Here is a 24,900-nt window from a genome sequence, read left to right on the forward strand (position 1 = left end):
TTTACCATTGCCATCCTCTGAGGCTGAGAGAGTTTGACTTGCTCAGGATCACACAGTGAGTTTTTAAGCTTGAGTGATCTCCAAAATCATAGTCCAATGCTCAAACTACTACATCACACTGGCTCTTATATTTATTATCCATAGATTAATAAAACCTGAAGAGGGCTCATATTGTCATTGTGCAGGTTTTATTTTAGGAAAAAATGTTACTGCTCTTAAAGGGCAGCTGTGTGCTACCAAGTGGCCAAGCTTAGACTCTACTACTATGTATACACTCAAGGGAATAATCCCCTTGAACACAGTGGGGCTTGCTTCAGAGTAGGACTGTGGTATTTTCTTTGCAACCCCATAACCAGTTACCAGGGAGTTAAGCCCCAAGAACTCAACACGACTGACTTCTAAATAAATGTGTATAGATTAAATGCAATATCAATGAAACTATACTTTTTCATTCTGCCCTCTAAAAGACCCCCAAGGAATTGTATTTGTGACTTAGAGGAAAAGGGCATTCAAATAAACACCTGATTTGGACAGCATATTTTCCCTGATTGGTCATACTCAAAAGATGCCGCTTTTTTTGTTCTTTGTGTTGTTAACAGCTTGCAAAGTTACCTTTCCTCCAATTACCACAATGATTTTCTATATGGAAATTTTCTGCATCATCATCATTATTATTATTATTATTATTATTATTATTATTAACCTTTATTTATGAAGCGCTGTAAATTTACACAGCGCTGTACATGCAATCTTTTTAGTTAGACGGTTCCCTGCCCTCAGGCTTACAATCTAAAAAGACATGACACAGAAGGAGAAGGGAGTGGTGACGGGAAAGGGTAAGAGGTCCAGCAGTTCCTCTCAACCTCCGAGGCCTGGACCAAGGCAGATGGACTGAAGGGAGGACTTGGCTTCAAAATGGAAGGTTAATCATTATCCAGGGAAAATACATACTCACAAGTACGATAATACATATACAGTACATAGCAATACAGGAAATGGATCGATAAACAGCCAACAACAGAACATCAGATAGTAAGCGACAATTATGCGATGCCTGGGAAGGCTTCTCTGAATAGGATGGTTTTCAACTCCGTTTTGAAGCTGGTTAAAGAAGTGATGGCTCTTGCTTGTGGAGGAAGAAGGTTCCAGGAGTGAGGGGCAGCAAGTGAAAAGGGGCGAATCCAGGATGGGGCAGAGGAAATCCTGGGCTGGGACAGGAACCCTTGACTACCAGAACGGTAGTCAAGGGTTCAGATTTCATCTGGTTTGGCGCCAGATTCAGTAGTAGACAATTCAGATGACAGTAACAGACTTCATCTCCCTGAAAATGCTACACAGTCAGGAGAGCCAGCTGAATGGGGTGAGTTGAGTGCAGGGGATGGGATCTGTAAAAGGGAACCAAGGTTCCTTTTAGAAGTGGAACTCTTCCGTCAACAGAATCCCATGCACTAAGGGAAATGCAATTTGCTTTTAACTTCATGAGTGCCTTGACCATATTATGAATGCAACCTTTTGGATACAAATATCAACAGTGATTAGAATTTTGCTTGAGAAGGTAGGCTACTGGCAACATACCTGACCAATCTTTCCTTGCAGGATTTCCATTGTCCAAGTCAATCAGAGAACCCTCTGATTTACTCCACGAAACCTCCTTCATGTAACAGGAAGCAGACATTTTCCTTTTCCTAACAAATTTAAGATATGTTGGTTTATAAGTTGAGAAATGTTTAACACTACAAATCATCATTCAGTATATGCCAGTATAGAAATAAATATTTAAAGCAAAGGTAGGAAATCTTTGGTCTCCCTGATATTAAAATGTTAGAGTTCCCATCATGCCTCACCATTTGTCTTCCTGAGTAGGGCTGAAGGGAACTAGAGTCCAACAGCAACTGGTGGTCCACAAGTTCTGCAGCCCAAAGGATTCCTTAGAAATATGCCCAACAGATTCACAAGGGAGATTTTCCTGCTTTATGGTAAATGGTCTGTCAATCATTGTCACATTTTATATGGGGTTCACCCCATGTCATCATCAATTTATTTCTTTATTCAGGAAGGGAAAAACCATAATCATGGTAGTCCCCTCCAAGTACACTGTTCTCAGAAATCCTTACAAGAAGCAGTAAGATTTGTTGCCACATGGCCGGGGGGGGGGGGGGGGGGGGGCAGGAACTTGGGTTTGCAATTCAGTTTTAATGTCTTGCACAACTCGGTGGAACAAATATTAACAAAATTATTGTTAACAGGAAAAATAAGAAAATGTAATACAGATTGAATCTCACTTATCCAAAATGCTTGTAGCCAGAGGTATTTTGGAATATTTGTATTTATATAATGATATATCTTGGAGATGGGACCAAGTCTAAACACAAAATTCAGTTTCATATCCACCTGATACACATAGCATGAAGGAAATTTTATACACAATATTTTTGATACTTTTATGCATGAAACAAAATTTGTGTACACTGAACTATCGTAAAACAAAGGTGTAACTATTTGTATTTCGGAATTCCAGATAAGGGAGACTCAATCTATAGGAAGAAGAAAGTATACAGTGATCCTTTTCAGAATGTTATGAGGAAAGTCTCATACAGGAAGTGAGGAGTAGAATAAATTTTTACAACTGGTGAGTACGTCCCATTGAATTTAGACTTGGAATATGAGTAGACATATTCAGATTTGCACTTCACGACACAGAGACATGCAGAAAAAATGACCAAGCAGTTTGGTCAACAACAAGTTAATGTTTCAATATATTTGGGCGACTATTTCTGACTAAGGGTGTGTTTCCTTATTCAATTAAACATTTTTGTTTAATGTGTCATATTAAGAGCCTTCTATACTCACTTAAGCTCCAAAAGGTCGCAATGCTATTTGTGGAAGGGTCAAGACCTCTAAGGACACACTACTTAAACAAACACTACTTAAACACACAACTCACATATCTCTGTCAAGTGTGGATTGACCCTTACAAAAAAAAAATTCTTTAAATTATAACAACTAAACATAGTGCCTATGAAAAGCCCTTCCCTCTGCCCAAGTGATAAGTGTTGTTGGTAGTGCTGCTGTTGTGTGCCTTCTTCAAATCATTTTCAGTTTGGGGTGACCTTAAGGTGAAACTATCATAGGATTTTCTTGGCAAGATTTGTTTGGAAGGGTTTTGCCATCAGCTTTACTCAAGGCTGAGAGAGTGTGACTTGCTCAAGGTCACCCACTGGGCTTCAATGGCTGAGTGGGGACTTGAACCTGGTCTCCCATAGTCTTAGCCCAACACTTCAGCCCTATACTATACTAGCGATCAATGTTGGTCTATACGTACTTTTTTATTATTAAAGTAATGAACATATTTATTATTTATTATTTTATTTTTATTTATTTCATTTCTATGCTGCCTTTCTCCCAAAAAAAGGAACCCAAGGTGGTTCACAAGATGCATGTTAGTACATGCTACTATAAATCTACCTCCAACTTGCCGCAAACAGTATATGATACCATCTTTACAGATATCAGTTAGCAAACTTACAGCAGGAGCTATGACAACAATATATTGTTGCAATGATATTTCCATATTAGTGATACAAAGTAGGTTTTACAGCTTACTCACCAAATGCCTTTTGATATTGTCACACCATGAAGCAATAAGGTTACATTACTTCATTTACCATGAAATAAACAGCTATAAGGATCATCAGGTCCATATTAATCATTCACATCAATCAGTTTTGCTGCGAAAGCTCTGTGAATCTTAATTAAAATATTTCTGACTCAAATTGATATTGGACACAAGAAGAAGACCCTTGTTTCTATATGGCACCTTCTGGAATTTGATCTTGTTCTCTCTTCCATTATATCTGCCTCAAACAGAGATGGAAAGAAACCAGAGTGGCTCATTTAAGTGTCTAGGCAAAAACTGTTCTGTATGGCAAAAAATATGCAGAACATAACAGGAAAGCAAATAAAGTATAGAGGACAAAAGTACCACTGCTTTATTGCTAGGCTAAGGATATGTTGTTGAGTACAAAGGGCTTTGCAATCTGTTCCCGAATTCACAGCCAACAGCAAATTGTATATGTGTTAGAAAGAGAGAGGTCTTCCTTGCAATAAAAATACTAGCAAGTTTGCAGTTTCATTACATATGTAAATATTACTGAACAGCATTCAGATGTTTTCAGTGAACAGTGGTATTATTCAGTGGTACTCTGTCAAGCTGATGTGATTCAGACTAACAGAGACATTAAATAAGGAAAGTACAGAGACAAAATAAATGGGACAGCACAGCAGAAAGCAGACAAACAGCTGCTAAATGATGCACATTCTACACCTATCAAAATAAAAGTGCCTGAGCAGAGTAACAAAAAGAGTGTATTTTGTAGAGTGGGAGTATAATGACAGTATTGATGTTAGGATTTAATTTTTCACATACAACCAGCATGTAAACACAGAGCAAACCATCCCTCCCTCCACCCCGATGCAAATTCACTCTTGGCATTTTTCCAATATACTTCTAAATGAAACACCTGTATTAGATTAGCCCAATAAAATTTCTCCAGTGTGAGGAAGACTACTACAAAAGAGGCCCATAGATGTCCCAAAAGCACCACTGAGGTAGGCCTATCATTTAAGTCTCTTATTAATCAAGGAGGTAAAAAGTGATCATGACCATTTCATACCTTGCCTTTTCCCACCCCACACAGAGATTAAATTATATATTTCATTCCAATTCCTATTCTAGGTTGAGTCTCCCTTATCCAGAATTCAAAAATAAAAAAACTCCAAAATCATCTACATGGGTGGCTAAGATAGTGACATCTCTGTTTTCTGATAGTTCAGTGTAAGCAAACTTTGTTTCATGCTCAAAATTATTTAAGGTATTACGTATAAAATTATCATCAGACTATCTTTATAACATGTATATGAATTGTAAATGAATTTCATGTTTAGATTTGGGTCCCATCTCCAAGATATTTCATTATATATATGACAATATTCTAAAATACCCTCCCTCCTCCCAAAAAAAATTCTGAAATTACAAACACTTCTAGTCCCAAGCATTTTGGATAAGGGAGACACAACCTATATATTTACTACTGAAATAAAATGAGTAGTTTATAATCCAGACAAGAAGGGTAGCACAGACTGATAAGTAAGGGTTTTATTCTACAATGCACCTCAAACACAACAGTCATAGGTGAAACCAACATGATTTTCTCAACATTTCAAATCCGATTTTTGAATTTTCTGAACAGTGTTACTCAATTTCAGAATCTTCAGGAGCATCACAGTTAGACTCACATACCTAAAATTCACCACAAACTGAAGCAGCCAATGAGATTCAGGTTGAGATTTGTATTGACACATACAAACAAACAGGACATTTGTCTGAGCTCCCACATAGAAAACCTACTTTTCTTTTCCAGTTTAATAGAAGAGTGGGCAACTTGTGGCCTTCCAGCTATAGTCAGACCACAATTCCCATGAGTCCTAGACAGCATAGCAAACAATGCCCCAGTCTTGACAACTTGTTAGGGCAATTGCTGGACTTCAGACGTAGTCCAATAATATCATCAACACCATACATTGCTCACCCGATTTAGAAGGGAAAAGACCAACAAGCAGAACAAATACTATTGTGCTATATTAGCAGCTTCAGTTCACTACATTCATCTCTAACTGATAGGCCAAAATAAAGCTGCCTCAGGTCACTTTGGAGGTATGCTGTTTAAATGATGCATGTGTCCTAGGAGGCCAGAAGCCATGCCAAAGCTATGCCCCAGTCCTAAGGATTAGAGCACAGCTTTGGCGTGGTTTCTGGCCTCTTAGGACACATGCGTTGTTTAAATAGTATGCCTCCATAGTGACCCAAAGCAGCTTTATTTTGGCCTGTCTGTTTGGGCCCAAAGACGAGGAGCTATAGCTCAATGACAAAGAGTGTGCTTTGCATGAAAGTTCAGAGTCAATCCCCTACCTACAGATTCAATCCCTACCTAGAGCCAGAAGAATGCCCAGCCCAAATCTCAGGAAATCCCCTGACAGCTAGTGCAGACCAGGAGTGGGCAAAATGCAGCCCAGCCCTTCAGAGGTTATTAGACTGCAATTTCTAACAACTCAAGTCAGCGTAGCCAATGGCAAAAATGTTCGGAAATGCAGTCCAAAAAGATGGTCAGATTTTTTAGCACCACTGTATTTCACGCCATACAGCATGACCTCAACAAATCATAAAGTCAGAGTGGGTGCCAATGAGACAATCGACATCAAGATATTGGACCTGCAGGTACTCAAAGAAAGTATGCAATTAACTTCTGACAATTTTCTTCAATTACAAGTGTGTATGATGTATAATAATGATATTTGTTGCATGATCTACATTTTACTACAGGTCGAGCATCCCTAATCCAGAAATCTAAAACTAAAACACCTTCAAACACATAAACTTTTTGCTATCAGCCACCCACTTCCACCTTCAAAACTGCAGCTGTGGCACTCCTGCGACTTCATCTCTCAGATCCTGTCCTCAGTCTACCTTGCCTGTTACACACAACACAAATCACAAATGAATGAGACACAAGACTGGAGGATCTGTGAAATGGCAAGAGGAAGAGATTCATGCCAAACAGTATGCTGGGATTTCTGCCCTTTCACAGATCCTCAGTCTCTCTCCAATCATGTCTCTCTCCAGTCTTGCAAACAGCACATACTATGCCATTTAAGATCTGTATTGTGTATTATGAATATGCAAGTGAAGGTATTCAAAAATTGCGGGGGGGGGGGGGGATCCAAAAGACAAAACACTTCTGGTTCCAAACATTTCAGAGGAGAGGTACTCAGCTTATGGTAGGTTATCATGGTTTTGTACCTTACTGTTCAGTGGCTTGTTTAAATTGACAGGTGGCTAGTGGGAGTTCTTATAAAGATGGGAAATAAATTAGACAGTCACAAGAGGTTTCAACATGGATACACAAATACACTTACCTATACACTTCTGTAGAGTAGCACTTGAGGAAAACAAAAGCAAGAACAAAAGCCTCCATGTTTTCCTATCTATGTGTGCATGCTATATCTTTGTGACACAACTGCTGTCTTCTCATCTCTATTAACATGATAAAACAGCGGCCTCACTTAGCTAATGGTTTTAATGTAGGCCAAGCCTTATAAGAATAATACATGGGTCTTTAAGCTGCTATGGTTGACACACCTTTAACAACACACCTAAAATTCAATTTTTTGAGTGGTGCACTCCTTAAGACCATTTCCAGAAGAAGCTTTTTAAAATATTTAACCCCAAGAAGCAGAATAAGGTTCAATTTATGTCCTGATCACTTAAGGACCTTTAACATCAGATTGAAGCTCTTTAAAATGGTATTTCTGACATCCAGGTTTAAAAGTTTTTTGATCCACTTTTTCAATCCATTTTTCTAATATGGCAAGCCTTAGTCTGAGCAAGAAAATAACTTCAATGATTTACAGCAAATAACTGACACAACAGTAACCTGGAAGCATTCCTTTTTTTGCTGGAAGGAAAGCCCTAGACTTTTAATTTTGATTGATACCTTTGGGATCAAAAAGTTCCTGTTAAAGTGAGAGAAGAAGAAAAAATCCTCATGGAGGAAGATATTTTTGATCTAAGCTATGTAACCAATGATAGTCCAGAGACCTTTTGACTATTTGTCCCTCTGTGACATTATTAAAGTGGTTCAGCTAGTTACTGCCAGAGGCTTCATCACTACTGCTGCAAAATCCCTCAAGGCAATTACAGAAGAAAATCAGAAAACTGACACAACTAGAAGCCGCTGCCTGAAGAAACTAGAACATGCCTTAAAAAGGGAATGTCTAAGAACAGAAAACCTGACTGCCAAATAAATGTAGCATTGAATATGGAATCTTGTGGTCTAGATCAGGTGTGTGTGTGTGTGTGTGTGTGTGTGTGTGTGTGCACGCATATGCATATGTATATACCTCTGATCAAGACCACAATATCTATGACTAACTTCCAGCGGCCTACAGCCATTAGCCCTGCTGGATGGGAGATTTGGGGAGCTGGTGTGACATAGTGGTTTGAGTGTTAGACTATGCTTCTAGAGAGCAAGGCTTGATTCTCAGTCAGTCATGAAACCCACTGGGTGACTTCGTACAAGTCACATGCTCTCAGCCTCAGAGGAAGGCAATGGCAAAACTCCTCTGAACAAATTTTGCAAAGCAAACCCCATGATAGGTTTGCCTTAGGGTACCCTAAGTCAGAAAACGATTGGAAGGCACACAACAACTGCAAATCTAGTATGCCTTGGCTATGAAAACCCTATGAAATCCATGGAGTCACCATAAATTGACAGGTGACTTGAAGCAGAGACAGAGAGAGAGAGAGAGAGTAAAAAAAAAAAGGAATTTATCTAAGCTCCAGTCTGGATAGTCTACTTAGAGCTATCTAGCACAATGAAATATCATACACTGTCTTTTTGCTATTGTTTAGAAAATATTGTTTTGTCTTTGGTAGAAATGGATAGAGGCTAATGCTGAGTCAAAGGTGGGGTGTGGAGGGAGATGAGATCTGATTAACAATGGCATAAAATTGCAGGATACTGAGAAACAAAACACTCACTTCATTCACCCTAATCATTCCTAATGAAAGACAAGAGAAGAGAATGCCATTTAAAAAATGTTGAACTGTCTACTAGATCTAAACTGTCTACTAGGGGAAGGACGGGATGGGGCAGCATGAGGGGGAGGGAGTGTGTGTCTACTCTGTTGGAGTCACCTTGCCTCATCCTCCTCATGAGGATGGGACAGGATGGCACAAGGGGAGGGAGCATGCATGATCTCCATTGGTGCCATCCCACCCTGTCCTGCCCCATCCTTTTCCTCATGAGAAGAAGGATGGGACAGCATGGGATAACCACTGTTCTGTGGTAGAACTTAAGCAGCCCACCAGATGTTTTTGGACTGCAATTTTCAGCATTCCTTACTATTGGCTATACTGGCTCAACCTGCTGGGACTTTGCAGTCCAAGAACATCGGAAAGACTATACATTGCCCACCCTTGTTCCAGCTGGTGGCTGTTGGTAAATGTGTAATGAGATTAGGTTTTTTCCACATTTCCCACTTCAAATGGAACCATGTATTCTGCTACATCAGAGCTCTTGTGTCATCTTCTGCAACATACATAGACCAAACCTAGGGAAAACTAATTGACAATCTGCACTCCTCTCTCCCCCCCCCCCTCCACTCCAGTCTTCCCAATCAACTGCATGTTAAAAGCGCAAATGAAAGGAGGGAGGGCATCTATGGAAGTGGAGCAAGCTTGTTGTCTCTGCTCTGGAAACTAGGACAGGAATAAATGCATTCAAATTACACACACAAAAGATTCTACCTAAATATTAGGAAGAATGTCTAAGTGGTAAAAACTGTTCAACAGTGAAACAGACTGTCTCGGAGGGTGGTGGACTCTCATTCTTTGGAAATCTTTAAGCAGAGGTTGGATGGCCATCTTTCTGGAGTGCTTTAGATGTGTATTCCTAAATGGCAGGGGATTGGACTCAATGGCCTGTCTATGTAAAGCTGCACAAGAAACCCAGAGAAGCCCGGGTTGCATATGAGCTGCCATCTGCCCTGCGATGAGGAAATGAGATAGGATCTGTTTTTGAGTTTTAGATCCCACATCCCTCCCAGTGCAGAAATGGCATGTGGTACTCTCCTGAGAGCTCTGTGACCATAACAAATTACAATTCCCAGGATTCCCTAGCACTGAGCCACGGCAGTTAAAGCAGTCCCAAACTGGATTATTTCTGCAGTATGTTTTGGACCTTGGTGATCTTTCCCTTCCTGAGCCATTTCCACAACACCATTTTTCCACATCTCATCACTTTATTCTTAGAAGCCTGTTTTATTGTTTCCCATTGGAGCTAAAATCATGGCTTCGTAATAAACTGAAGAGGAGTGCTGAAAGTTGGTATCTTTAATGCCAGTCCCTTGTAATCTATCAATGTCTTTATAGAGTGAATTTATCTTCATAAAAATGGGCAAGTCAGCATGATTTGGCTCTGCTTTTATGTCTTCAAATTCTTTCCCATTAGTGCTTCCAACTGCTCACAAAAGCACTCATATTACAATAAACCAGTTCATTTCAAAAGTACTGCTGGATCGCTTAATTCCCACTCCCCCTTTTCCCATTGTATATTCATACAGGCTAATGGCAGGCATCTCTTGGAAAACTGCTTATAAAAGGCAGAGAACCTGAATGCGAGAGGCATCCTGGGTGTTTAGAATCATGAAAATCTAGCAAGCTTCCCACTTTAAAGAGGAGGCACTAGCTACTGGATACAGTATCATCTTCTGGTTCAAAATGAGATCTAACAACTTTGGCTTTGTTCTGATCTTGTTATGACTTCCTCCCTATGTCTCACTTTCCTACTCTATTGCTGAACCTCAAAAGAAGTTACATTTCTGTTGCTAATGGAGTTGAAATTTTATTACCTGTCTTCCACTGGTCCTCACACAGACAATAAAGGGAGTAGCCTCTGTCTACACTGAAATCCCTCAGTACTATCATAACCGACAACATCTCAGAATGCTGGCCTGTGACTCTGACATTGTCATCATTTTTCTCCTGTATGATTTCTAACATCTTCGCCTATTGACGAAATCAGTGAAACTGCAAAAGTTTGCATAATGTAACCACTGCTTATGGATTTTGGATTTGGTTCAGTGTTTTTTCCCAACTACAACTGTCTACATCTATTCATTCTATCCTTTTCCTCGCTACCATTGCCTGCTGAAAAAATTAGGCCAACACTTTCATACATAAAAGACAGTGCTAGAGGAGGAATATTCACCTTCTCTGTGGACCCCTGTCACTCCTGCCTCTCTCCCTTGACTCAATCTATCCCTCCCCAGACCTTTACTTAACAGTGGCATTCCTCTCTCTCTTCCTGTTGTCCACCTGGAATTAGGGCCATGAAATTTTGTATGGCGGTGGAACGGTTAAAGTGGAGGAGAAAGCAACATAGCAACCAAGACTGGTACAGATTGGTAATGGTACAGTGCTGGTACTTCTCCCACCTGAGCTGGGTGGAAAACTTAAGGATTAGGCAAAAGATCCCACCCATTACTCATGATACATAGAACAGTCTCTGTACCTTGCACACACACTACACATGCAAGTTGTAAGGTGTAGAATGCTGGGGGGCAAGGTATACCATTGCACCCCTATTCTTCTCAGCCCTACTAATTCAGTGTGCAGTATTCTATTTTTTAGTTGGTTGGACAGTGCTGTTTTTTGTTTTATTTTGGCAGTTATTTTTATGCTACTGTATGATATAGATCATCTGTTTTGTTAACCAAACAGCATGAATTTATCAAAGCAATCCATTACAGTGATTCAGCAAATGCTTTGCTTTGATCTGATTCAGTGAGCTCAGCTCAGTTTAGAAGGCTTACACAAAAACCATAAGCTACTAGATCAAAACAGTACCTTTTGGAAAACATGAGGCTCTACAGAAGCTTACTAACATATACTTTACCACATAAGGTTTAAAGGTCATGGAAGAAATGTTCATCTTGGAATCAACTGTTCAATCTTAATAGAGTTGATCTGTATCTAAAATCAAACACTGATCAGAATGTGGACTGTAGTCAAGAAATAAAAAGATCACCAGGAATGGGAAGGGAGGCCATGAAAGAACTAGGCAAGATCCTAAAGAGCAAAGCTATACAATTGAGCACCAAAGTCTGAACAGTTCAAACCACTGTATTCCACATCAACATGTACGAATGCAAGAGCTGGACAGTGAAGAAGGGAGATAAGAGGAAGATTCAAAATGTGGTGATGGAGAAGAGTGTTGAGGATACCAAAGAGAAAAGGCAAACAAATGGGACCTTGAGCAAAAAAGCCAGAAATTTCCTTGGAAGTCAAGATGATCAAATTGAGACTGTCGTACTTTGGACACATCACGAGAAAGCATGACTCAGTAGAAAATGCTACGGAAGGTAGAGGGCAACAGAAAAAGAGGAAGACCACATGCTAGATGGAAAGACTCAATCAAAGAGGTCACAGGCATGGACTTGCAAGAACTAAGTAAAGTAGTGGAGGACAGGGGCTATTGGAGATGCCTCATCCATAGGGTCTCATGAGTTGGGGGCCAACTCAAGGGCAGTTAACAACAATAACAAAGAGTTGACCACTACAAACATATTCTTTTGTTGTTGTTGTTATTCATATTTTTAAGAACAATCCTTCAGCAAATGGATATACTTAAACATCAACATTTGTGGGTTGACCTTAATCTAGACTGCCTCTGCATTGAGGGCTGCCTTAGAAAAAGCCATCTTATGGCATCCCTAGCATAAACACCTTAGTAAAGGGCAGTAGTGGGTTCATAGCTGTCATATTTTTTTTCCCAACAAAGTCCTGGAATTTTATACTTTCAGGACAGTGTGAGATGGGGAAGGATGGTTCTCTGTGGGTATGTGCCTTCAAGTCCTATGTCGACATATGGTGACCCCATTAATTTCATAGGGTTTTCTTAGGAAAGGAATATTCAGGGAAGGTTTTACCAGTTCCTTCCTCCAAAACAGAGCCTACAGCACCTGATATTCATTGGCTTTCTCCAGTCCAACTACTAACTAGGGCACACCCTGATTAGCTTCCAAGACCAGACAGGATCTGGTGCCTTTAGGGTATTTTGGACTACCAACACAGAAACATGGTGGCCACCCACATATTGTGCCATGTTTCTAAGGCAGGAGCATTTCGCCTCTGCAAAACACTCTGGGTATTATGTGACACTATGTGAAACCAAGATGATAACCACTCACAGCCCATTTCTGATATGAATATAATTTGGGGTTGGTGGGGTTTTTTTGGAGGGGGGATACATACTTTCTAGCCTAGTGTAGCAATGGAGGTACTAAGGCACCACAGTTACCCGAGAATGGTACCCAGTTAAAACAGGGTTTCCATCAAGAATGAGTCCAATTGTCGGGATTTTAAGATCAAAAGAATTTTTTTTATCGTATCTGTCATAATGAAACAAGCATACTTCATGCAGCTCAGAACTTGTTATGTCTCTGTGGTATATATATATCTGGTTTCCCTCTAGATAAAGAAGCAATTATCTTTATGCAACACTTTGGCTTTAATTAACTTTGTCACAATATAATGAAAAATGAGGAGTAATGTTCACTAGGTGAGAACCATGTATAATTTGATAATAATTGCTGTCATAGATTGCATGTTCAGTACATGCTTATACCATCTGCCTTACACAGAGAGAAAAAAAACTGGCAGACAATTTGCCTGGAAGCTAATTTTAATTTTATTGCATTACTCTGAAACTCAGAACAGTATAGTTTTGCAATGAAAGCACTGCATAAGCTTCTGATGAAGAAATAACTGACCACATTGAACTGGAAAAATACGCACCAGAGGTTTGTGATTAAGCTCTTGACAAGGGTTTTTTTGTTGTTGTTTTTAAGAAAACTATGTTCCTTTCAGTTAAAAAGATTTTCCTTAAGAAAAAGTGGTGACAAATATTGTTGGTAAACATCAAATGTTATCAAATGGGCATGTATTTATAGGAAGCACTGACCATTCATCATCTTCCAATAACTTTGCAAGCTCAGATTTGGCCATTATTCACTCAGGAGTAAAGCATGGTTTTAGAACTGAAGAGAAGCTATCAAAAAGTTTCTCAGACAGTAACAAATACCTTTATTAATTAATCAGAATGGTAATTCTAAGAAATGCCACAGACTTTCAAAGAATTCACATCACTATATACACATGTATTATAATTTGAAGGAGCTGAATCAGAGGGCATCTTCAAACCAGGGCTGCCACAGTGAAATGCTCAATCTGTGCTAATGGAGGGTGGGCCACTGGCCAAGACCCACAAATATACTGTACTTTTAATGTGGCAGTATGGCTATAAGTAATCAATCCATTCTGGAAAAGTTCAACACACAGTTGTGAGTTGATTCTGTATCTTACTCTTAAATACTCAGCAAGCTGGCTGGGAGTCTTTTGTTAGTCCCAGCTAGAACATACCCATTGAATCAATTGTTGAATTATGAGTCAATATGTTTGTAAATTGCACTGGTTTAATGGGTCTACTCTAGAAAAGATTATCAACAGGATGCAGGTCTCAATATCAGTGTCGCCAGTTTTCGGGTAATAAAAAGCCTTTCCAGGTAATTTCCGGGTATAAAAGAATTATGGGGAATTTCCGGGGAATTAAACCTTCCTATTGGGTAATTAAAAGCCTTTCCGTTTATGTGGAATTATTTCACTTCCCGCCCAAAAAATTGGCCGAAAATGCCTTTCCCACCCAAAAAAATGGCTGATCCAGAAGTCCCCACTCCCTTTTGCCTTCCCATAGTGCTTTGCAGCCCCTTGACCCGGATGTCTCATCCCTGACCCAGATGCCCCGGGGAATTTGGGGGCATTTGGGGGATTTTCAGGGGGATTTCCTTCTAGGGTGATTGGCAACACTGCTCAATACATTCCACAACACTCTGAAGACTGGGTGACTTATTCCAAAATACATTTTGTGTTTAAAAGTAAGACTGAAAATGTACTGTACCATTAATGAGCAGTTTGATAGGATGAAAAAAGCTTAGGCGGGTTATAGACCGCCGCTTTGAGGCAGTCCGCCGCCGCCGCCGCCGTTTGCTCCGTAAGTGAGCCATCGCAGCCACACCGCGCGGCTCCCTTACGGAGCAAAAAAGAAGCTCCAAAATGGAGCTTCTTTCTGCGGTGCCTCTGTGACGTCGCGAGGCGCCAGGGGCGCATTCGCGACGTCACAGGCGCCGCGACACGTTCGGACGCACATCGTCCGATACATAAAGTTCCACACGGCCGGCGCCATATTGTACGGACAGAGTCCGTATTAGACCCAGGGGCATCTAGAAGAGACGCCCCTTTTTTAAAATGGGACGTCCTGCGGACGTCCCAAGTGCCGGTCTGTAACCGGCCTCAGAAAGATTTAAGTGTTCCATACAAGACAATTAAATTTTTTACAGGTAAAATGCAAAATACAGCACATTGAAAATGCTATATAGACACCAAACATCTAGGAATTAAGCCAGAGCTCAAAAAATTCAAACATCTTAATGGTCAATTTAATCAGGATGTCCACCAAGTGCACCATCTACTGAATTTACCACTCAGTCAGTCAGAAATGTAAAGCACAGAATGGTTTTTAAATATAGAGGTTTTATATCTATTACCATTTATAAATTGGTAATATAATCTCATCTGGGCACTTTGATTTAGCTTATTAAGAAATAATGTTTCACAAGTAATAGGCAGAAATAAAAGCATTAAAGAAAAAGTAGCAAGCTTTCCAGACTGCTAACCAGAAATAAGTAAGAATGATGAATGAACACACTGCCATTTGTAATACAGGATACATAAACCTCAGCAAGAACTATGCTACCTTAAATGTATTTTTCCGCCCATCTCTTTTCTCAACTGTTTTCCTACAGCAGCTTAATAGCAACTCTGTTACTTTTTTTTAAAGAAAAGGATATTTTTAATGCAAGTAATAAGACTATCACACCAGTTATTCTTTTGAACACATTGCCACAGGATAAATTTACGGTAGCTAATTTGAAGCCACTGTAAAGTAAACTTGAAGGCCAGTGATTATTTAGTTGTTGTTGTTGTTGTTGTTGTTGTGTGACTTCAAAACATTTGTGACTTCTGACAATCCTGAGGTAAATCTTATAGGAGTTTTGGTGCACAATTTGTTCAGAGAGAGTTTGCTCATTGCCCTCCTCTGAACCTGAGAGAGCGTGACTTGCCCAAGATCACCCAGTAGGTTTCCATGGCTGAGCAGGGATTTGAACCCTGGCCTCTCACAGTCATAGTTCAACACTCAAACCACTATAGCACACTGGCTCTTCATTTAAACTAAAAGTAAATTCCGGTTTATCCTCCAGCTCTCAAACAGTTTGGCATGCAGGAGACTACAACACTGGAAAAAATTGCACTGGAGCATTTTATGTAGCCAATCACTATTAAAAACTTCCAGTTATATAATCCCAATCTGTTACATATTTCTGTTGTTCGAGGAGGTTGGGATCTAAGGTCCAAAACACACTGCAGAAATAATCCAGATTGAGACTGCTTTAACTGCCCTGGCTTAGTGCTAGGAAATCCTATGAATTGTAGTTTATAGTGGCAGACTAAATGTATCACAAAAGTACAGGTCCCAGAATTGCCTAGCACTGAGCCAGGGCAGTTAAAGGGGTCTCAAATTGGATGATTTCTGCAGTGTGTTTTGGACCTAAAATCACCAGCAATGTTTCACATTGATGCAGCAGTTCTCAAATACAGCCACAGGGACACAGATGGAGACCACAGGTATTCCTTAGGTAAGCCAATGCGCTCTCCCACATGATGCACTCTTAAATTCTATGGTGACATCACCCTCAGTCTGCATCAGTATTATAGAATAATCAACTGCATCATTCACCTGTTTGGCATCCACAACTAGCCATGGAAATAATATTTTAAAATATTCTTCAAATTGGTTGAAAATGGATTTTTGAGTGTCTTAACAAGGAGAATTCTAGTCAAGTGAGAATCTTTGGAGTGCAAGAGTTATTCAGTGCAAAAATGCACTTGGGTTTTCTAGGTAGAAAATAGTATTTTCTATGAAGGAAACTTGTGTTCTACACAACTGCACCTACACTTTATTTTACACATAATAAGTCTTTAATTGCAGATAGGCTTAGAAAACTGGCTAGCTTTTTACAATTTCATCACAGTAGGAGGAAAATGCTAAAATTGTTTGTTCTTGCCTTCAAGAATAAAATTTACCAAGTCTACATCCGTATCACAATGCATTTAGCAAAACAAGATGAGATTAAGCTTTATTGCCTCTCAGAATAGGTCTAATAAAGCCTCAGGTGGAGTCTTCAACTGAGTTCTAAGCCCTGCCAGGGCCCTAGTGAGCTGTGGCAGTTCCCGAACCAAGCTTCACAACCAACCAGAGGATTATTGGATTCATTGCTACAAGCTCTCAACCAGAGACAAATACATAAGGCTGCAAATTGCTGTATCCCTTTGCTTGTTATCTCCATATGACATTATGTTCTCTGGCTTCTTTTATGCCCAGCAAAACTAAGCAGAAAGTATCCAAAACTATCTTCAGTCACAGAGGAAAGAGGTGGGCCTGGTTTTTAGAAAATGGCCCAGGGCATCTTTCAATATGCTAACCTCAATGCGTACAGTATCTAGGATGCCTTGCCCAATAGAAATACAATAAGCAAAGGAATGGGAGAGGTGTTGCACAAAATGTTACACATTTTTTATTTGGGATAGGTCATATTAATTCCAAAATCACTTATTAATCTGAGACATAAGAAAATATTAATATGTGGGCCCTTGCTATCTGCTGGGGTTTGGTTCTATGACACCCTGTGGATACCAAAATCTGTGAATGCTCAAGTCCTATTATATACAACGGCATAATCAAATAGTGTCCTTTATACAAAATGGCAAAATCAAGGTTTGCTTTTTGGAATGTATAGATTTTTAAAAATATTTTCAAGCACTGATGGTTGACTTTGTGGATAAAAAATCTATGGATAGGGAAGGCTAGCTGTACAAACTTTAACCTCCAGATATTGAATTTTATATATATATACACACAGAGAGAGAGAGAGAGAGAGAGAGAGAGACTGTTAACAAACAGAACATGTGTTCTGAGAGCAGTCACGAAAGTAAAAGTTCTGGAAACTAAGCCCTGTGAGGTAAAATTTAGGAAGCTGGATATGTTTAGCTTGGAGAAGAAAAGAAGGAGAAGTGATATAATGGCCACAATTGAATACTTGAAGAGATGTCTTGTAAAAAGATGGAGTGAACTTGTCTTCTGCTGTTCCAGAAGCTAGAACTTGATCCAACTGATTCATGTGACAAAAAAAGAATTCCACTTAAATATTAAGGAAGAACCTCTTGACTGTAAGAACTACTTGACAATGGAGTAGACTGCCTTGGAATGCAGTGGAGTCTTTTTTGGTGCTCTTTAAACTGGTTGGATGATACCTTCTGGAAATGCTTTAGTTCTGTATTCCTGCTGGGTAGTGGGTTGCATTATAGCTCTATGATTCTATATTTCAATGAGTTGGCATAAAAGGGATAAAAGGCTGAAGTAAAGTATAAAGCATTTCTACTTGTACACGGGGGAGTTCACAACTTCCAATTATCCTCTCTGATGACATCCCCTAGCCTACACCACATTTGATAAGTGTTCATGCAGGTCTCCCAAATCATACAACTAGCTAACAAAAGAGCCAGGAGAAAGGAGAACTGCAGGTGGGGAAAGAGCTGTGTGAAAGATGGGTTCCAAACTATAACAACTGTTAATATCCAAGTCAATATGTTGCCAGTTTATTCATTTATAATGTGGAAAATGCAGCAGCCAGACTGGTCAGGCATGCATTTTAGACACCATATAACACTGAACTGGCTTCCTGTCTGCATATGAGCTCAATTCAAGGTGCTAATGTTGATCTACAAAGCCCTGAATGGCTTGGGGACAAAACACCTGAAACATTGCATCCTCCCATATGAGCCTGCTAGAAGTTTGAGATCATCAGAGGAGGCCCTGTGGTATGTCCCAACATCTCATGAACTTAGGTTAGAGGAAATACGTAATAGGGCTTTCTCTGTAGCAATGCCTCAACTGTGGAACCGCCTACCCAAGACAGCTAGGCTGGCCCCATCTCTTTTAAGCTCCCGGCAGGCAGCCAAAACAATGCTGTCTTGCATGACACTCAGTGTTTGAAATTATTGTTTAAACTGTTTAAAAACTGTGTTCTAAGTTTGTTTTTAGACTGCTTTTAGGAGTTTTTAAAGAGTATTTTAATATCTTTTAATATGTTTCCATTTCTGTATTGTTTTAATTAGTTTTTATTTTTTCATCATCTCAGGAGCTCTCATATAAATAAATAAAAATAAATAAAATTTATCTTTTCCCCAAAAGATTGGCCAGAAGAGTACAACTTTGATAACTCTTGGAATTAAATTACAAACAGTTTAAAGCTATATGATAATTAGATGCACCTTAACTTAGATAAAACTCTCTAATATGTTGCACTTGTTAAAAAGAAATGAAAGTTTTATTTAGTGTGGCTGAAGTTAAATGGACACAACATTTTTAGAAATCTTTTTTGTTTGTGATGTTATTAGCAAACAGATGTTACTACTGTCGCCCCTTCTTTCTTGCAGACTTGAGGTCCACGGTCTTGAATATTCACAGAGGGGTGACCTCCATTATTTTTAATGGGGACGCCCCTACGCTCCACATGCACTTGTGGGCACATGCCCCATTCAAGCCTATGGGGCTTGAATTTCATGGGGGGGGGGATCTGGAACGGATCCCCGCAAAAACGGAGGGCCAACTGTAGTTCAGTTACTAGTGTAACAGAAAGAGAAAAAAATAAATCCTTCCTTCTAACAGTGGTAGCTTTCCAGTACAGTCTTAAGCATCAAAAACAAGTCTTTTCATGTCCAATGGAACTTACCCCAAGTCAGTATGTTTAGAAATGCAGCTTTTGTTTCTTAATCTGTGCACTGCCTCAAATGGTCCTGTGAGTTACAGTATTAAGCTTTAGAAATACAATATGTAGATTTATTTTCGGTTGATGAATCACACACCTGCCTTCCAACAAATTTGTTAACTCATATATTCTAGGTGAAACTGCAGGTTTACATTAATATTACTAACTAAGCATCTGAGAAGGCAGACCAGGGGCTAGTCTACATGTAAGTGTATTATGCAAACTTCTGGGGATATTCACACCTTCATATCAACACTTAACTGCTTTCATCTACCTGTTCAAATTTGCATCTATTCATCCTCCCTTTGTCAAAAACGCAGAGCCATGCAAAGCAGGTGGATCGCCAAACATTCAATAATGCACATCCTCGCAGGTAGTCTGATAAAAACAGCAAATGCATTTTTAGTGGAGTCTATAGAGGTTTTCTGCAGGGGGGGGGCACAAAAAACCTGAATTCCTCCAAATTGCATGTGGTTGGATTGCAGTCTATTCGATCTGAATGAGCATTTTAATCATATACACAAACCCCAGGTCTATAAAAGCTTAAGCTACAACTTCTTTCACACACAGTTATTTTCAAAGATGCTAAAAAATCCTTTCATGCTGATATTCCAGACTAACATGGCTATGTCTCTCAATTACTTGTCCCTCCACATTTGCAGCTTTGACATTTGCGGACTTGATTATTCATGGATTTTATTAATATGTTCTCTCTAGGAATATTTAGGTCCTCCAGCACAACTCTATGGTCAACTTTAACCAAACGTCGCACTGAAGGACCTAGAGATTCCTACAGAGAACACTCTACTAGGCATTTGTAGCAACTTCAGCACAATTCTATAATCAATGCCTGGCAGATGTTGACCACAGAGTTGCACTGAAGGACCCAGAAATTCCTAGAGAGGTATTCTCTCAGGTAAAAACATGTTGTTTTTGTTATTTGCAGTTTTTTCACATTCGTGGGTTTCCTGCAAATGTGGAGGGATGAGTGTATTAAGTAATGCTGTACTGTATATGACATGCCTTAAAAAAAACAAGCAGACAAAGTGTAGCTATACAGCTATATGCTTTTTTGCAGGCCTCAGGACTCCTTAAATCTCTCTTCATCTCATCATAAAAGAAGTGGTGTATTACCTTCTCTTAAAGCCACCAAAAGCATCAATCCAGCTTTTAAACAGGATGCAGGACCCTCATATTCTCTTTAATAACAGAGAATAGGGTTCTTATTTTTTATTTTTTGTAAATGAGGGATTCTTTTGCAATGCACAATTATGACACTATGATTCCATTTCAACTGGCATGATTGCATTCTGTAGAATCATGGGATTTATCATTTAGGGAGGCACTAGAGAACTCTGGCTAAGAATTCTAAATATCCCTCCCTGAACTACAGATCACAGGAGAGAATCATAGCAGTTAAAGTGGAATCTAGCACTATAATTGCTTTGTGTGAAAGCGTCTCATATGTGGACATCTGGCCATTACCAAGGTTTGACCGTTGGGGCAGCCATAAAGCCCCCAAAAAGTTCCCAAGGGTGACAAGTCCCTCCCCATACCAAAATACTAGGATACCATTGGATGGAGCCATAACAGTTAGGGTGGTATCCAACAGAAATAATTGTCTAGTGTGGATAGAGCCACTGGTAACCAGTAAGATTCATAATTGAATATTTCCTTTTTGGATTATTTAAAGTGCAAGACAAAATATTTAAGACTGTTATTTGCTCAAGGCTGAGCACCTAATCTTATAATAAGGATAGGATGTATTTGCCTTGAAAAACGAAACAGTCCATAGAGTAGTAAGACATGGCTAAGGAAAGTACAGCCACTGGTAAACAGCACAACATAACCCATACAAACCAAATGTCTCACTTCAGTTCTCCTGATTGGCTTCATATTCTAATCTGACCCTGTTTGATTATAATTTTGTATCTTTATGTTTTTCACGATCCTTGCCACTTCACCACACATTTTATCTTCACAAAAGAGATAGGGTTAGGCTATGAGTTGAGAAGCAATCCAAAATCACCCGAAAAAATGCCATGGGCAATTATTGTAAATGTTTTCAAAAAACTAGCTGTGTTAGTCTGTAGCAAAAGGAGGAAAAGAGGGGGGGGGGGGGGAGAGAGAGAAATGAATGTGGTAGCACAATTAAGATAAACTGGTTTTTATTTCTGCATGTACTTTTATGGATATAAACACACTTCTTTGGATGTAGTACAGAGCAATAAAGTCTTAAAGGTGCTGCTACCTTCTCTTCCACCCCACTCCAGCTCCCTTCTTTTTATGAGCAAATATGGATTTGAGCCTGGATCTCTCAATGCCAGTCCTAGATTAGAAAGCTGAGCATGAATGTATTCCTTGTCCCCAAAAAATCCTCTGTATTTGAAATATTTGTAATAAAATTAATAAAATTTTAAAAAATCCTCTGAAATTAATTGGGGTCACCATAAATCAACATGAGACTTTAAGGTATATACAAACACACATTTGATATTGCACCTTATGCTTTTTAGACTGAGGTTCTCATCTGGATTTGCAGCTTAGCCCAAGAAATCACTCACTTAGGCCTATGAAGAGCACTGACTGTCTGAAACCACTTAGGGTCTTTTCGTACTCCACAACTATAGCACTATACTTCCACTGCTATGAAAGTATCCTATGAAATCCTGGGATTTGTAGTTTGATGAGGCACTAGAGCTCTGTGGTTGAGAACTGTAAATATTCTTCCCTAGCAAATTCCAGGATTCCACTGAATAGAACCCTAGCACTTAAAGTGGAATGCTAGTGCTATAAATAATAATAAATAAATAATAAGACATTTATTTTTATCCCGCTTTTCTGTGATGGGACAATCAAAGCGGCTCACAACACATTAAAATATCCACATTCAATATTATATCTCAAATCCCCCCTTAAAACACGATTAAACATGATACAATTCATATTGGAGATTAAAATCTGTTAATATTAATATATTAAGACAATAAAAATATAACGAGGACAGAGTGGTGGGCTAATACATGATGTGTAGTGCGAAAAGGTCTCTTGGTGGGCAAGAGCCACCCCAAGAAGAAACATACAGAAAACAGTAGCCTAAAATAGTAACCTAAAGAAACACTAAGTTTTTAGTAAACGGTGCTTTGAGCCACTGTGGTCTAGTTGTTTGAGTGTTTGAGGACACATTGGGGACCAGGGTTCAAATCCCCATTTGGCCATGGAAACCCACTGTGTGATCTTGGGCATGTTACACTCTCTCAGCCTCAGAGGAATGGTAGAATCATAGAGTTGGAAGAGACCTCCAGGGCCACCCAGTCCAACCCCCTGCAATGCAGGAATACTCACTCAAAGAACCCCTGACAGATAGCCATCCAGCCTTCCTTTAAAAACCTCCAAAGGAGACTCCAGGAAGGCAATGGCAAAGCTCCTCCAAACAAATTTGGCTAAGCAAACTCCAGTGATAGTTCATCTTAATAACTATCTGTAAGCCATTCTGAGCGCCTTTAGGGCTGAAGGGCAGAGTATAAGTACCGTAAATGAATGAATAGGGTTGTAGTAAGTCAGAAATCACTTAAAGGCACCTAACAACAAAAATGTGCTTGAGAAAAACTTTTTATATGTATGAACCCAACCTTGTGGAAATCTTTTTATAAACATGTCGGAGGCAGAAGGAGATCCTATAGACTCTGGCCTCAAATTTCAAATTTGTGAGAATGCAAAGCTTCTCTGGTTCAGTGGTCTCTTATTATCCTTATTCTTGTTGCTCTTATTCTCTTATTCAGAAGTTTCTGGTTGAACTATCCAGTATATATATCTATATATACACACACACACTCCTACACTGTGTGAGTGTATATATATATATATATATATATATATATATGGCAAAACTGTCATATATATATACATATATACACACACACACACACACACACACACACCCCTACATTGTGCGTGCGCGCACGCGTGCTTACACACACTCTGTGTGTATTTATATATATAGCAAAACTCCTCCAAACAAATTCTGCTAAGCAAACTCCACTGGTAGTTCACCTTACGATTGCCATAAATCAGAAATCACTTAAAAGGCACATAACAACTCATATACACAATATATATACACTGTGTGTGTGTGTGTGTGTGTGTGTGTGTGTGTGTATATATATACACACTGTGTGTGTGTGTGTATCCATCCTCAAAGCACTGCTAAAAACAGATTTCGTTTTTGGAAAAAATTAATAGACAAATCCAGTTTGGGACTCTGCTTGTCCTCAGCCCTTCAAAGAGGAAACCTGGATCAGAGTGAAAGCTGGAAGCTAGGTTTTTGCCAAAGCCAAACTTGCACCTCAAACCACAAGTCACCATTTTAAGAACAGGAACATCCAAAAGATTTCCTTCCCTGTCCTCAGATGCCTCTCACCCATTCCTAAATCTACCTGCAGACAAACATAGACTTGGAAGGCCAACTTACCTTTTTATTCCCGCTCCAAAATCTCCCACAGTTCAGGTACATGAAGGCATGGCTTTGGAGAACTTCTTTATGGAGGGCTCCAAACCTGCGAACAGGTTGCCTCTCTAATTGGAAGCAGACATACCTTTTTTGTGTGGGTGGCCGCAAGGCTTTGTGGGACTCTGAGTCCCAGCCCTATTTCCCAGCGCCCATGGAACGTGCCACTGGCCCAAGACTGAACTACATTACCCATAGGTCCCCTCGGCTCACCTGGGCGTCTACCTGAAACCAGGAGAACCCGTCTGGGCCCTGCAGTTTCGCCTTAGGGCGGGGGTGAGGAGGAGGTGGGGAAGGAGTGTAGCCCTTCTGTTTTGTTTTGCTTGCCTTTGTTTGTCTTGGCCGCCTTAGAGCTGCCTGAGCCTTGAACTCTGAAGGGATGGAGGAGAACCACAAAGTCTAAACCAGGGGCTGGGTGTCTAATATTCCACTTTTTCCAGAATGGCTGGAATACACTTATTTTAAAAAAAAACTGTGTCTGGGGCTGGCACCAATGTTTTAGGTCAGTGGTTCCCAAACTTTGGCCCTCCAAGTGTTTTGGACTTCACTTCCCAGAAGCCACAGCCAACTTGGCCAATAGTCAGGAATTCTGGGAGCTGAAGTCCAAAACATCTGGAGCACTGGTCCACAGACTGTGCCCTTTTCGAAGAGATTTTGGACTTCAGCTCCCAGAAGCCTCAGCCATGTTGGCCAATAGCCTGGGATTTTGGGAGTTGAAGTCCAAAAGCCCTTAAAGGGCATATTTTGGGGACCACTGATCTGGAGGATCAAAGTTTGGGAATCATTGTTTGAGTGTCAGCTGGGAAGAGAATAGATAAGCATGACTATCTGAG

General features: G+C 39.8%; 1 protein-coding gene across 3 annotated transcripts in view; it reads right to left on the reverse strand.

Moving 5' to 3' along the window:
* MACC1 (MET transcriptional regulator MACC1) overlaps window positions 1-24,319 on the reverse strand; it is a 44,330-nt gene extending 20,011 nt beyond the window's left edge. For all 3 annotated transcript variants that reach the window (XM_042476980.1, XM_042476981.1, XM_042476982.1), the window contains exons 1-2: window positions 24,032-24,319; window positions 1,576-1,685 (exon numbers count right to left, since the gene is read on the reverse strand). In XM_042476980.1, coding sequence (XP_042332914.1) covers window positions 1,576-1,675 — 100 coding nt within the window. In that variant the 5' untranslated portion in view covers window positions 1,676-1,685; window positions 24,032-24,319. The remainder of the gene's footprint in view (window positions 1-1,575; window positions 1,686-24,031) is intronic.
* Between the last annotated feature and the right edge of the window lie 581 nt (window positions 24,320-24,900).

The sequence above is a fragment of the Sceloporus undulatus genome, chromosome 6 (genome assembly GCF_019175285.1).
Source record: "Sceloporus undulatus isolate JIND9_A2432 ecotype Alabama chromosome 6, SceUnd_v1.1, whole genome shotgun sequence".
In the NCBI taxonomy this organism is placed as follows: Eukaryota; Metazoa; Chordata; class Lepidosauria; order Squamata; family Phrynosomatidae; genus Sceloporus; species Sceloporus undulatus.